General features: G+C 49.1%; 1 protein-coding gene across 6 annotated transcripts in view; it reads right to left on the bottom strand.

Annotated features, from left to right (window-relative positions):
• Snap47 (synaptosome associated protein 47) overlaps nt 1-13,278 on the bottom strand; it is a 35,325-nt gene that overhangs the window by 18,444 nt on the left and 3,603 nt on the right. For 4 of the 6 annotated variants that reach the window (XM_063232829.1, XM_063232826.1, XM_063232828.1 and 1 more), the window contains exon 2: nt 6,529-7,072. In XM_063232829.1, the coding sequence (XP_063088899.1) occupies nt 6,529-7,028 (500 nt within the window). In that variant the 5' untranslated portion in view covers nt 7,029-7,072. Of the gene's footprint in view, nt 1-6,528; nt 7,073-7,985; nt 8,126-13,278 lie in introns of those variants that run through there. The other 2 variants (XM_063232827.1, XM_063232830.1) reach the window with 2 other exon arrangements.

Genomic DNA, 13,278 nt, shown 5'->3' with positions numbered 1-13,278 from the left:
AGTCAGCTCTCCTGGCTCAAAGAGGACTGGTGGGATCTGCTTGGGCTGGGTCATGCCCCTGGTGGGGACTCAATAGCCATAGATGAAACTATCCCAAACCTGTGACATCTGCACAGCATAGACTAACGGGGTGAAGGCATTTGCTGGTTGACCGGCTCAGAGGAGAGGGGCTAGTCAACATTGCCCTGCGTCCACTTCACAAATCAACAGCAAACTGGAGAGGGCAGCAAGCCCCTAGCCAACACACTTCAGAAAAACTGTAAACAATACAGAAAGGACCTGTAACCTCCACCATACACCTGTCTGAAAGAAACCAGAAACATGACAAGAGAAAGAAACAAGAAAAAGCCTCCAGCCACTGACCCAGAGAAAGTAAGTCCAGGAGAGGTAAATACAGGACACAGCATCAGCAGACATATAGAAATACCTTTGTGACCTCATAGACAAATTTAAAACTGAAGTTCTAATTCTAGTGATGCAAGATATAAAAAGTTAATAAAAGAAATGCTAAGCACCTCTCAAGAAGACACAGATGGAAGAATGGAGGAACTCAGAAAAAGGAGAGAAACCTTTGATGAAGAATATAAACAAGGGGCTGGGGATTTAGCTCAGTGGCATAAGCACCTGCCTTGCAAGCAGGCAGTCGTGAGTTCGATCCTTGGTAACGATAAAAAGGAAAAAGACAAAAAAAAAAAAGAATATAAACAAAATCTAGAATATATCAAACAGGTCCAAAGAGATTGCCAGGAAATTAAAAACTCCATTGAAAGCTGGCCAAAAAAAAAGAAAGAAAGAAAGCTGGCAAAATTCCTTGAAAGAAACTAAAGTTAGACTTTCAAAACTTGAAGACAGATTTGCAATGTGTGACCGTGAAAGGAACGATCTCTTAAAAATAACAAGGAACTAGGACTGAGGGTTTAGCTCAGCGGCATAAGCGCCTGCCTTGCAAATAGGCAGTCGTGAGTTTGATCCCTGGTACCGATAAAAACGAAAAAGACCAAAAAAAACCCAAGGAACTAAGAAATAACAATACAAAGGCTCAAAGATGACAAGAGGATCTATAACTTAAGAATAAAAAATGTGAGCAAAGAAGCAGGAGTAAACACTAATGAAATACAAAGGCTAATTCAAATAATTAAGGAAAACTTTCCAAGCATAGGAAAAGGAAATGATATTCAGATATATGAGGCATATAGAACTCTAGCCAGCTACAACCAAAACAGATCTACACCCAGACATATAATAATCAAGATCCCAGAAATTCATCACAAGAACAGAATATTAAAAGCAGTCAAAGAAAAGAAACAGATCACCTATAAAGGAAAACCCATCAAAATCATGAGACTTCTCAACACAAACTATCAAATCAAGAAGAGTTTGGAGCGAAGTATTCCAAGCCCTGAAAGAAAATAACCTCCAACCCAGATTGATGTACCCTGAAAAAATGTCTCTCAAAAATGAATGGAGAAACAAGATGTTTCCATGACAAAGAGGAACTGTGGGAGTTCGGGACCACCAATCCAACCCTACAAAACATACTGAAGGACATTCTAGAGAGAGATAGAAAATATCTCCAGGATTCCAGCAATAGTGGCAGAAAAGCCTTAACGAATGGGGCAGACAGTGGAATGGGAGAAAAGTAGACAACCAACAGCAGAAAAATAGCATAGCAGAGATGAGGCAGGGAAGACTGGCTATAATCTCTGATGGCCTTGATACACTATAAAAAGAAACACAGGCAGAAGAGATCAGGAGATAGGGTCCATCGAGATGCTCCGAATAGGAAATATAATCTACCTGAAAGAGGGTTAATGAACTGAAAGTCAAAGATGAGAAAATGATGCTCTATGTGACAGGGAACCAGAGAGAAATAGGACAGCTCGTCCAAAAGCTGCAGATAGGTGGGAAAGTCATGAAACTTTTGTGCAGTGGAGAAATACTCAGCTAGAAGGAAGGAAAACCTTGAGGTTTTAGTCAGTAAAGGAATACAGCTCAAGCTCAAGCTCAAGGTAAAAAGTTCAGAACCACTTAGGTAGATAGCGGGTTACTCTCAGATCTAAAAACTACAGGAGTTAGTGGGACCTAAAATGTACAAAGTACCCTGAGAAAGGGAAAGGGGAGGAACTGTCTAAAAAAGGAAGGCTCCCCTGTCAGACCACACCACAACTTGCATACCACAACTGACAGGATGGCACTCCCCGCCCATAAGTAGTGCCTGGGAAAGCATCAGCGTGCACAGCTGAGGCCTTTGGGACAGGAACAAATTGTAAGCTCACCCCACAGAGATGAGGGTGACCGAATCCCTGAAATCCATCACCTTAGAGAAACAGCAGGGTCACTAATCACAACAGGTGTGGAAAGGAAGCTGCATGCGAAAGCTTTCAGCAAATTGGAGGGGCCAGGAATCCCCCACTATAGTAAAAGAACAGGATGCTAATGCTGGGCTGAGGGCCCCATGTGCATACACACACCTATAGCCCCACTCTCTGAGTGGCTTCAGACCGGCTGACATGGAAAGACCCAGGCAAGGTCCCAGCACTGGGACTCCCAGCACTGCCTGGCCTCTAGGAGGGCAGAGGACCCAGAGACTCACTCAGTCCTGCCCCTGCCATGAAGCCTTCATCACTCCAAGGCCAGGGCTCAGGGGGCTTCCTGGGATCTGCAGATAGGCAGGGCGGGGTCCAATGAGGGCAGGAAGCCCAGCCTCCCCATATCTGCCCCTTGCACCCCTCATCTGCAGCCTGGTGCTGCCCTGATGAGAAACTAGGAAGTGAGCCACTGTCCATAGCCCTGTGAGCTGGGGAGCAAGTTCATTCATCTCAAGGAAGGCGGAGGGGATCCTGATTTATAGCCAGCAGGGTTGAGTCCAAATTCCAGGTGAGATGGAGCCTGTGGGTGGTGCTATCAGCAAGCAAGCAGTGTGGAGCTGAGCAGGGATTAGAACCCGCACTGGGGTCAGTGCCGGCCATCAGGGAGAGTACAGGAGAAGCTGACTTGCAGTCTGCATTTTCCTGCATGGCTTGAACGGTGGAGTAACCACTGGAAGTGCCCAAAGAGGGAAAGGCAACCCCTTTTTAATGAAGTGTACACGGTGGCAATGACTGGTTAAAGAGAAACTACCCATAAAAGATAGAAATCAATGAATCAAATGAAACCTCAAAGAAAAAGTACAACAGAAATGGGAACTTTGCCAGATGGAAGAATCTCATGTGAAGACAGATGTACAGGAAGCACACAGCTTGAAGGTCAGAAGGAGAGAAAAGCCGGGAGAGAATGAGCTCTCTGAGGCCTCTGCATCCCCAACAAGCCACAAACTGTCAGGTCTCAGAAGAGCCAACAGCATCCAGGAGTCCAAACCCAGCCAAAAGTGACACAGAGCTGTGTGTGTGACCTGCTGGGGAGCTGGACAGCCTGTCCCCTCCTGTGCCAGGGCCTGAGGCCACTTAGGCTAACATGGTCTTGTGAATCAGTTCTCCAGGTGTCCAGGGGACCAAGGAAAATCACCTGCCATGAGGAGAACCAGGGAAACCTTGCCTTGATGAGGATCTGACAAAATACTTGCCGAGCCTTCCCAAGGGCCAGCATGAACAAGTGTGGATAAATGACCCAGAGCCCGTGTCGGGATGTAGTGCGGCTCAGCACTGCCCCTCGGCACCCGTGACTAGAAGGCGATCTTTGTGGGCCTCTGACAGTCAGACTACTCCACTGCTCAATTCACTGCTTAGATTCCCATTGATGATAAATGTACCTCTTCATGGGCGCAGATGTCTCAGCATCACATGTATTCCACAGTGATCACCTCAGAAACTCCATTCTCTGCTGTCCCACATATCATACGGCTCCTTTGTGATGAGAACACCCGGGACCCTTTGTTTTTAGCTGTTCTGAGCCAGGTGACACAGCAAGATGCCTAGTCACCTCCTGTGTGTAGCACCTGCAGCCTGCACTCCTCCTGGCTGGCCAGCTGGGGTGCCTGCTACCCACCCCCCCCCACCCCCGCCTCTGGAAGCCACTGCTCTTCCTTGGGCTGCTCTGGATTCAGGTTTGCATGAAGTCACACAGTTTTGTGCTTCCAGCGGGATGTCCTTCCAGCCCCCTGCACTGTGTGACAGCAGCTGCACCCTTCAGGCCAAGGTGCCGCCTCTGCACCAATATGGTCTCTGACCCACTTGTGTGACAGAAGCAGCCACCGTCTCAAACCCATCCTAGCCCCCCTGGCAATGACACGCCAGCATACAGGAGCCAGCTGCTCCCACAGCACCGAAGGACAAGACACCACGGAGCCCAGCTCCTGCTGTTATTTTTGAGCCTTGCCTGTCCAGCTGCTGGGCCCCTTCTCGTGCTGTGGCAATGACGTGTGAGACCTTGGGGAGCCTGTGTGAACAGGTCCCTTGAGAAGAACATGCTGCCATCCCTACTCCAGGCCTCTGGCTTCCCTCCCCTAAGGTGGAAGGTGCTGGCACTCAACTTTGCCCAAGATGGGCCCCGGGTTCAGCTCTTGGGGCATTGCTGAGCACAACTCTGAGTCAGAGCTGCTGCAATCACTGGTCTCTGTGGCTGCACTGGGTTCACAGTGCTGTCATCACAGCCCCTCTGCCTCAACGTCCTTTCCTGAGCATTCTCCAGAGCCTGCTGGGTGCTGTGGAAGAGCATGCAGCTCTGTGCTCACTGATTACACACCCCCCTCCAGGGCCAGGAGCCAGGGCGTCTTGCAAGGCAGCAAGCCTGGGCCAGGCCCGCATCCCCCAGCAGAGTAGGACCACTTTCAGGGCAAAGGGGACTGCACAGACCCCTAAACCCACTCCGTTTATAAGACACGTACAGGGAAAGAATAAGAGCAACCCTGAATAAGAACTGAGCAATTTGGACAGCATAGTAGAGCACAGGTATGGACACAGTCTCGGAGGCACTTTCCAGCTGTGCTCGGTGATCTGCGTCACCAGGATCCCTGCTCTGCGTGCTGGGGCCTTGGCTGCGTAACGCTGAGGCCCTGAACACAGGTACCACGATACCCTAGCATTCAGGTCTCAGGTCCACTGTGCGGCTGTGCAGGGCAGGAGCACACAGAGAGGTGTCACATCATCATGCCACCACAATCCACACACACTCAAAGGGACTTCACTGAGGACAGCAAACCTGGGAGTGGGAGGGAGACTGCTGTAACTACAAACACAAAAATTCCTACTTTCCCCTTCCCTCCTACCTCTTTCCACTTTTATTTTTCTGTGGCACTGGGGATTGAACTCAAGGGCTCAGGCTTGCTAGGCAAGCACTCTACTACTGAGCTAACTCTCCAACTCTGTATCAAATTTTTGAGATAGGTTTTGCTGAGTTGTTCTTGGACCTGCAACTCTCCTGCCTCAGCCTCCCAAGTACCTGGGAAGACAGGCAAGCACAACTATTCCTGACAGAGAAAGAATCTACTTCAAAACTAATGTGTGGGGGCCGGGGATTTACTAAGTGCCTGCATGACAAGCGCGAGGTCGTGAGTTCAATCCCTGCCGCAGAGAGCTGGGCGTGGTGGCTCATGCTTATAATCCCAGCACTCAGGAGGCTGAGGTGGGAGGATTCTTCGGAGTTCAAGACTAGCTTGGGCTATAAAAGTGAGTTCAAGGCTAGCCTGAACTGCATAGTGAGACCAGTCTCAAAAAAGACAAAAACAAACAACTAATGCTTGAGCAATACATACAGAAACTTAAACCCAGTTTGAGCTAGGTGTGCTAAAGAGAGCATTCTAAAGGATATCTTCCAAGAAGTATAGTGGGAAGGTGTTACTAAGGGGCAAGCCAATACTTCACTCCCCAGGCACAGGACAAAGACGTGACCCAGAGCAAACATCTGGTGGGGCAGACCCAGCCATATGAATGGCAGTCAGCAATGGAGGCTGCACAGCCTCTTTAAGCAGGGGTGGTACAGGGACCACACTGGACAAGAAGAGTGGCTTGCCAGGCCTGGTGCCCACCAAGCACGGGTGACATCACATCCATCATCCTTGGGGGTGTGTGCTCCAAAGAGCAGCCCCTCATCAAGCCTGGCCAGGTCCCCAGCATGAGGCACTGATTTCCAGCCTACTGCTGTATCCCCCATCACACAGAGAGCATGGGACAGGGTAAAAGAAAATTTCACAAATATAAAGCTGAAGAGAAATAAAAGCACGAAGCAAAAGAAGAGGGAACATGTAAGAAAATCAGTGAAGGATCACAGACATGCAAAAAGGAAGTTCTGTGCAGACCATGCTTTTAAGTGGAGAAACAATTTGGGAAAACTTCCCATTCTGAGGAGTAAACCCTGAGCTCCACAAGGTCCACCAGGAAACACATCTGGAAACGCACACACGAGAAGTATGATACAGTGTGACCCAGACCATCACTAAAAGGGGATGTGTGTCACCTCCAGCAGCAGGGCTCGTCACCATAAGATGTTCATCCCACCTCAGGGACCTCCACCCACATGGGGCTCCTGGTGCCACCCTCAAAGGGCGCAGGCCAGCCACAGGGTTCACATCCTTCTCCCCTCAGCGGGTCCCACCTGTCAGCCACATCCAGGTCTGACTCCATCTTTTCTAGGCCCTTCATGACGCCTTCCAGCTTCTCACCCTGGTGGTACAGGACCCTGGCAGTATCTTCTAGGCGCCTCTGGGAGTGAGCCATCAGCCTGGTCAGCTCCTGCCCTCTGCTCAGGGCGGGGGAGGTGGCCTCTGCAACAGCACCCTGCTGGGACAATAGCAGCTCCCTCCAGAAGTGCTCCATGACATTAAAGACGGCATTGCGGCTGGGTCGCAGAGAGCTGAACCAGTACTTGTGGTGGCCTTGCTCCAGGATGGTGATGGCACTGAAGATGAAGTGTGAGGCTTCCTTCTTGATCGCCACAATGCTGGAGAGGTGCAGGCTCACAAGAACGGCTCCGACCCCGTCTGCCGTGAACTTCAGTGTGCAAGGCATCAAGGCCAGTCTCCCAGGGACCCATCGCTTCTCAAGGTCCAGGTAGTAGGAGCAAGACCAGGAGTGGATGCAGACATCACCACTCATCTGCGCAGGGGCTGCTGTGCTGCGCTGGGGCCACGCACACACCTCTGAGAGAGAAGAGATGAATTAGTGGGCAGTAGAGGCAGAAACTGGACCCACACACTCGGACTAGAGACATGAGGAGACCAGCCAGGAAGCCAAGGTTGCTCTGAAGGCTCTTCTCAGTGGCAACATGACGAAGCCAAGACCCCAGGTCCAGGCCTATACTCCTTCCCTCTGTCACCCTAGAGTGGGATTCCTGCCCCATTCCCCTGGGAGCATGTCCTGAAGGCCAGCTCCTGGCACCAGGGGAGCAATTCCCCTCAGACCCTATAGGAAGGAGAGATAAAGTGTTTCCCAGACAAGCAGAAACAGTGGGAAACCCAAGTGTGGTGGCACACACCTGTAATCCCAGCACTTGGGAGGCTGAGGCAGGAGGACTGTTATGAGTTTGAGGCCAGCCTGGTCTACAAAGTGAGCTCCAGGCCTGTCTGAACTGCATAGCGAGATGCTGTCTCAAAAAAAAAAAAAAAAAAGAAAAACAAAAAGAAAATAGACCTGACAGACATTTTATTCAACAGCAGCAGAATACACATTCTTTGCAGTGACACACCGAACTGTCTCCAGAATAGATCATATATGACAGGATGCAAACCAACCATCAATACATTTTTACTGAAGTCATATCATGTATCTTCTCAGACCATGAATAAAACTAGAAATCCACAAGAAGAATGGAGGCAAATATAGAACTATATGGAAATTGAACAACACATTCCTAAATGACCAATGGGTAACTGAAGAAACTTAAGAAAAACAGAAGTTTTTGAAACAACAACAACAACAAAAAAATGACCATACTAAACATTAGACATATTAAAATCTGAGAGAGACAGAGCAAAAGCAGTACTAAGAGGGAAGGTTACTGCAGTAAATGCATATCCCCTAAAACATAATGAAGCTAGTTGTGGGAGTGCATACCTGGAACTCCAGCTACTAGGAGCTTGAGCAAGCGGTTGTATAGGTTATAGGCCAGCTGTATGACTTAGTGAAGCCCTGTCTCAAAAAATAACAAGGGACGAGCAGCACGTAGCTTGGAGGTAAAGTATCCGCGACTTGATCTCTGGTTAATGAGAAAAAAAGATTTCAAATAACCTACCAAGGCACCTCAAGTATTTAGCAAATAACAAACTAAACTCGAAATTAGGAGAAGATGAGCTGAGGATATAGCTCAGTGACATAGCTATTGCCTGGCAAGCACAAGATCCTGAGTTTGACTTCCAGTACCAAAATAAAATACAGTAAAACAAAAATTAGGAGAAGGAAACAATAAACAGGGCTGGGGATATAGCTTAGCAGCACCATGCATGCTTGGCAACTAACTACAAGGTTGTGATTTTGATCCCTGGTACAAAAGAAACAAAAACAAAAACAAACAAAAAACTCCCAAAGATCAGAACAGAAATAAAGTTGAAACTTAAACCACCTCCATATACAACATAAATGATCAATGAAGCAAAAAAATCAATTTATTAAAAAGATATACAAAATCAGCAAACTTTTAGATGGACTAATCAAGAAAATAGATGACAGATGAACCAAATAAATTCAGAGATGATAAAGATGTTACAATTGGTACCACAGAAATAAAAAGGTATAAGAAACTACTAAAATATTTTTAAACTTTAAGAAATTATGACCCCCCCCCAAAGAAAGTAATAAGCACTAAGGAGTAATAAAATCCAAGATGTGTAAATTTTGTTGTAAAAAAGAGAGGGAAAAAAAAAAAAAGAAAAGGAGCTCTAACGGATATAACAGCAAGTGTGTTTGGGGGTGTTAAATAGCTGACTTTATCAATGTTTTTGGAACATTGAACACAGCTGTTTGCAGTCTCCCTGTTTGAATGTCCACCTTGTGTTCTTTGATACTGTGATTTGAGGAACTATTTTCAAGAAAATAGTGTGTAATCTACTAGCAGGTAATTTCTTACTGTTATGGTGTTTTGTTTTGTTTTGTTTTGTTTTGTAGTTCTGTATTGCTTGTACCCTTACGCCGCTTTGGTTTGTTTTGTGTTTTTCTCTTTTTCCTCTTAAATTAAAAAAAAAAAAAAAATGTGAAAAAAAAAAAAAAAGAAATTATGAACAATTATACCTAACAAACTGGAAAATAGTGGACAAATCCTGGCTGTGTACAACATACTAAAAGTGAACTAAAAAGAAACAAAATGTAGGCTGATGCAATAGTTAAGGCTCCTGTCTATAAAACATCTAGGACCTAATGGCGTTTGGCTGAATTCTACCAAACATCCTAGAGAAGAACGAATTCCATTTCTTCCATTTTCTCAAGCAGCGGTCACTAGAGACTGGGAGGCGAAAGTGAGATCGGGCACCTGAGAAACGGCTCCAGATGAAGTAGCTCTGGCTGTCTGCAGACCAGGGTAACCAGCGCCACCACAGCGCAGGACGCACCCCACACGACCTCTGAAGAGCCACCATTCCTAGCCTGGGGAAAGACGCTACACTGCAGCGTCACCCTGTAGGCGCGTGCTGAATTACCGCAGGCTTGTACACGTGCATTGCAATCAGGAAAACGTGCTTCCTAATCCAGGTCCCATCGTGAGCGTCACAGACGCCGGGGGGCGTGGCCCGTTCTCATCAGCAGCCTCCCTGGATGGCTACCAGACCCCTAAGGACAGCACGCTAGGTCCCTCGCGTGTGGCTTCCGTGCACGCTCACAGCAGCTTGCTGTTGAGTGCACCTTTCTCCCTATGCTTACTCGGCCAAAACTCGCTCTGCTGAGTGTTTCTTCTCCCATCTTTAGTAAATGTAAAAATAGAGTGCTAAGTTAAACTGAAACGACCACTTCTTTGTCAAATAAAAGTAAACTTGACTTCTCTGGGGCCCTCTATCAGCACTCCCTAACACGGCCCGGGCCCCCTTCCAGCCTCCACAGCCCAGCCCATCTACTGGGTCCTAAGAAGCCATGGGCCAGAGCTTCACCCAGCCCGGGATGGGGACCAGCACAAAGGGTGCGGCCTCCCCAGTAGGAGGATGCCGTTGGCACTGCAGCATGAAGCAGAGGTGAGCCTTATGAGAGCAAAATGTCACGGTGGTGATAACCCCAGTGGAGAAAAACCAGGGACCCACAGCGCCTGAGCCAGGCCTGAGAGTGACCTCTTGCAGACCAAGGGCCAGCACCATAGTGAAAACAAACAACGCCTCACACTCTCAGATGAGAGACAGCCAGGAAGTTTACAGCCTGATGTCACTAGAAAACTGATTTTCTCAGCTGTGGGAGACACTGCATGCTTCCACACAGAAGGGTGTTTGTCTCTCTGGGAAAGGGCTTGGCAGGGGAGCCTTACCCCAGTCCCTGTCAGGATACACTACAGGGTCACACAGAAGGCCCCCGTGACAGAATGCCCAACATACCATTGTCTCCCTGCAGACCCCGGAAGACCAGTCCCTGCAATGGGACCCACCTCAGGCCTCCACCACCACACCACATGAGCCAGGGCTGGGGACTTTAGTGGCCATAGGCGAGGGCACCTGAGGCACAGGCAGGACCAATAATTGCTGGAATCTGCATCTCAGAATTAAGAGGGCAGCTCCCACTTCAGCTCCATTGTGGACTGAAAGGCCTCAGGCCCTGGGGGAAGGTGAAGAACAGCAGGCAGGACACGGCTCATGCCCGAAGGCAACCCTGACCTGACCTAACCGGGCCTCCTACCCCAGCCATACCTACAGCAGCCAGGGGCAGTGTGGCAGATCAACAACTGGTGGGCACCTTGAACACCCAGCTGAACTGAGTTGGCGTGGTGCTGGGAGTGGAGGGCCCACCTGAGGACCATCGCCAACAGCATACAAGCAGAACCAGAGCAGGCCTGGAGGCGCACATTTGTAATCCCAGCACTTGGGAGGCTGAGATAGGGGGTCACTGCAAGTTCAAGGCCAGTCTAAGCTACAAAGTGACCTCAAAGTGAACTGCATATCGAGACCTGTCTCAGAAAGACCAAACAAACAGACAAACAAAAAAACTGGAAGGGAAGGGGTGCTGTTGATCCTCCAGGAGAAGTCCGTCATGCTGGCTTCCTGATTCAAACTCAGCTGTTCCCATCTTCAGAGGAGTCTGGGTTCTCAGATCCCTGAGAATGGCTGTGGTTCTCTCTGGGGAAGCTCTCATCATTGAGTCACTTCCTGGCTCTGTTGCAGATCTCCCTGCCTGCTGGCCCAGACCCTTCCTCCCACTAGTGCAGACTTTCCAGCTTCCACTGCTGACCTTTGGGCCTTCCCAGTGCAGAGACACTGTGGTGGGCTCTAGGCCTCCAGCTGGACTTGTCAAGGATATTTCCATGGGAACCAGGCCCTCAGCTGGATTCTTGGGGTCTTTAGTGTGTGGACAGATCTCCTACCTCTTGCATTTTACTCTTTGGGTAACTATTACAAAATAATACTATAAATTATGTGTCCTGTATTAAGTTGTTTCCCTTGCAAGCCCTGACTACAACAGGCAGGAACAGCTGGTTCAGTGCTGGGGTAATTCACTTTCTCCCACTATGCCCTCACTATCCAAATCACTATGATACCACATGTGCAGGGTCTGTTTTCCCCTGGCTGCTGGCCAGGGGTGGGCTCATTAGCACACATGAGACCTGTGTCCCCAGAGCCCAGAATTTGGGGAGCTAGGTGTACCAAACCCACATTTCACATCAGGTAGGAATGATGGAAGCTGAGTTTGTATTAACCATTATCTGAACCCCAGTGACCATCTCTGAACACAGAACTGGGGGTACTCTGTGAGCATGAGGGAAATTCTGCACATTCCCCCCAAGAATCAGTGTACCCAGCACTTTAGATCCATGAATTCGCACAGTGGTACCACCCATAGCTCCCCTGGGTCCACCACAACTTTGTGACTTTGGAAAAGTTGCCTCATGCTGTGCACCTCTACTTACCCTCTGGGAAAACAACTGCTCAGAACCGTACCAGCTCTGAGATGTTTTAAAATGAAAGGGATAAATGAATGGGACTTGAGAACATATTCATTAATGTATAAATGAGACACTTGAGTAAACATCGTATTGTTTCATTAGCATGACAAGCTAAGGGAAAAAAACGTGTATGTATATAAAAAATAGTTCAGATAAAAAATAATAAATAAAAAATGAAAGAAGAAAGGGGAGGCAGTGAGCAGCCCAAACATGCATCAGGGTGTCATGGATACTCTGAGTGAGGAAAGTACCCATGCCCAGCAAGCTCCAGGGGAGGAAGAGCATAGAAACGGGGCCACCACTTCACTTTCCTATCGCAGGTTTCCAGGGCTCCTTTCCCAGAAAACCAAAGCAAACAGACAGTAAGTGGCAGGGCGGAAGTGAGAAACAGATTCCCAGGCATGCACAGCGCCAATAGCCTTCCTGCTGGCTGCCCCACCTAGGCTGACACCCCAGTCCCACAGTGTCCCTGGCAGGGCCACTGCTCCCTCAGAGACTGCACCTGCCTCTTGAGTGCGCCATCCTGGCCCCTCCTCGCCAGCTGTGCCCATGTCAGCTCTGCAGCACCAGGCACTGTAAATACCTTGTCAAGGGCTGGCTGGCAAATACAGTACTTCAGGCCTGGAGGCTGCAGGTCTATCGCATACTCTACCCTGCCACCACAGAGAACACGGAGGAGCATGCGTGGATGTCCCAACAAAACCACACGCTGAGACATGGCAGCCAGATGTGGCCTGCAGGCACTGTAGGCTGGCAATCCCTTCCTAGTCACCGCAGCAGTTTGCAGACTGCTCTAAGATCACCCTGTTAAAACACACACACACACAGCTCCCTTGCACCCACCACATACCTGGCATCAGTGCCTGATGCCCACCTGCAAGTGTGATGTGTGGCTCACTACCCGCACCTGGGAGTGCCTCACACCGAGGCCTCGGGGACACCCCTCCTGGCCTTGGGCGCCAGTGTGTGTACTGCTCAGGGGCCCTCACCCCTTCCTCTACCTGTCCTATTGTGAAACCCATCTTTCCTAGATAACTCAAGTGCACCATGGCACTCCGTGTCCTCAGCATCCACCGGAAATGTACCAAGCTCAGGAACTTCCCAGGCATGGACTCGGACATGGACTCGGAGAGGGAGCGCACTTCCATCCATACAACTTGGGCCGTGCCTGTCACCTCTGTGTGGCTACATTGGACCCAGACTCTCCCTGAACTCGTCTTCCTCATCCCCACAAACAGCCCCTCTCCAGGCAGGCTGCCCAGTCCCTGGACTCTGCCCTATGCT

The sequence above is a fragment of the Cavia porcellus genome, unplaced genomic scaffold, assembly GCF_034190915.1.
Source record: "Cavia porcellus strain 051 isolate PalLab524CR breed Dunkin Hartley unplaced genomic scaffold, mCavPor4.1 scaffold_21, whole genome shotgun sequence".
Lineage (NCBI taxonomy): Eukaryota > Metazoa > Chordata > Mammalia > Rodentia > Caviidae > Cavia > Cavia porcellus.
Note: the sequence above shows the minus strand (reverse complement) of the source record. Positions and strands in the feature narration are given on the sequence as shown.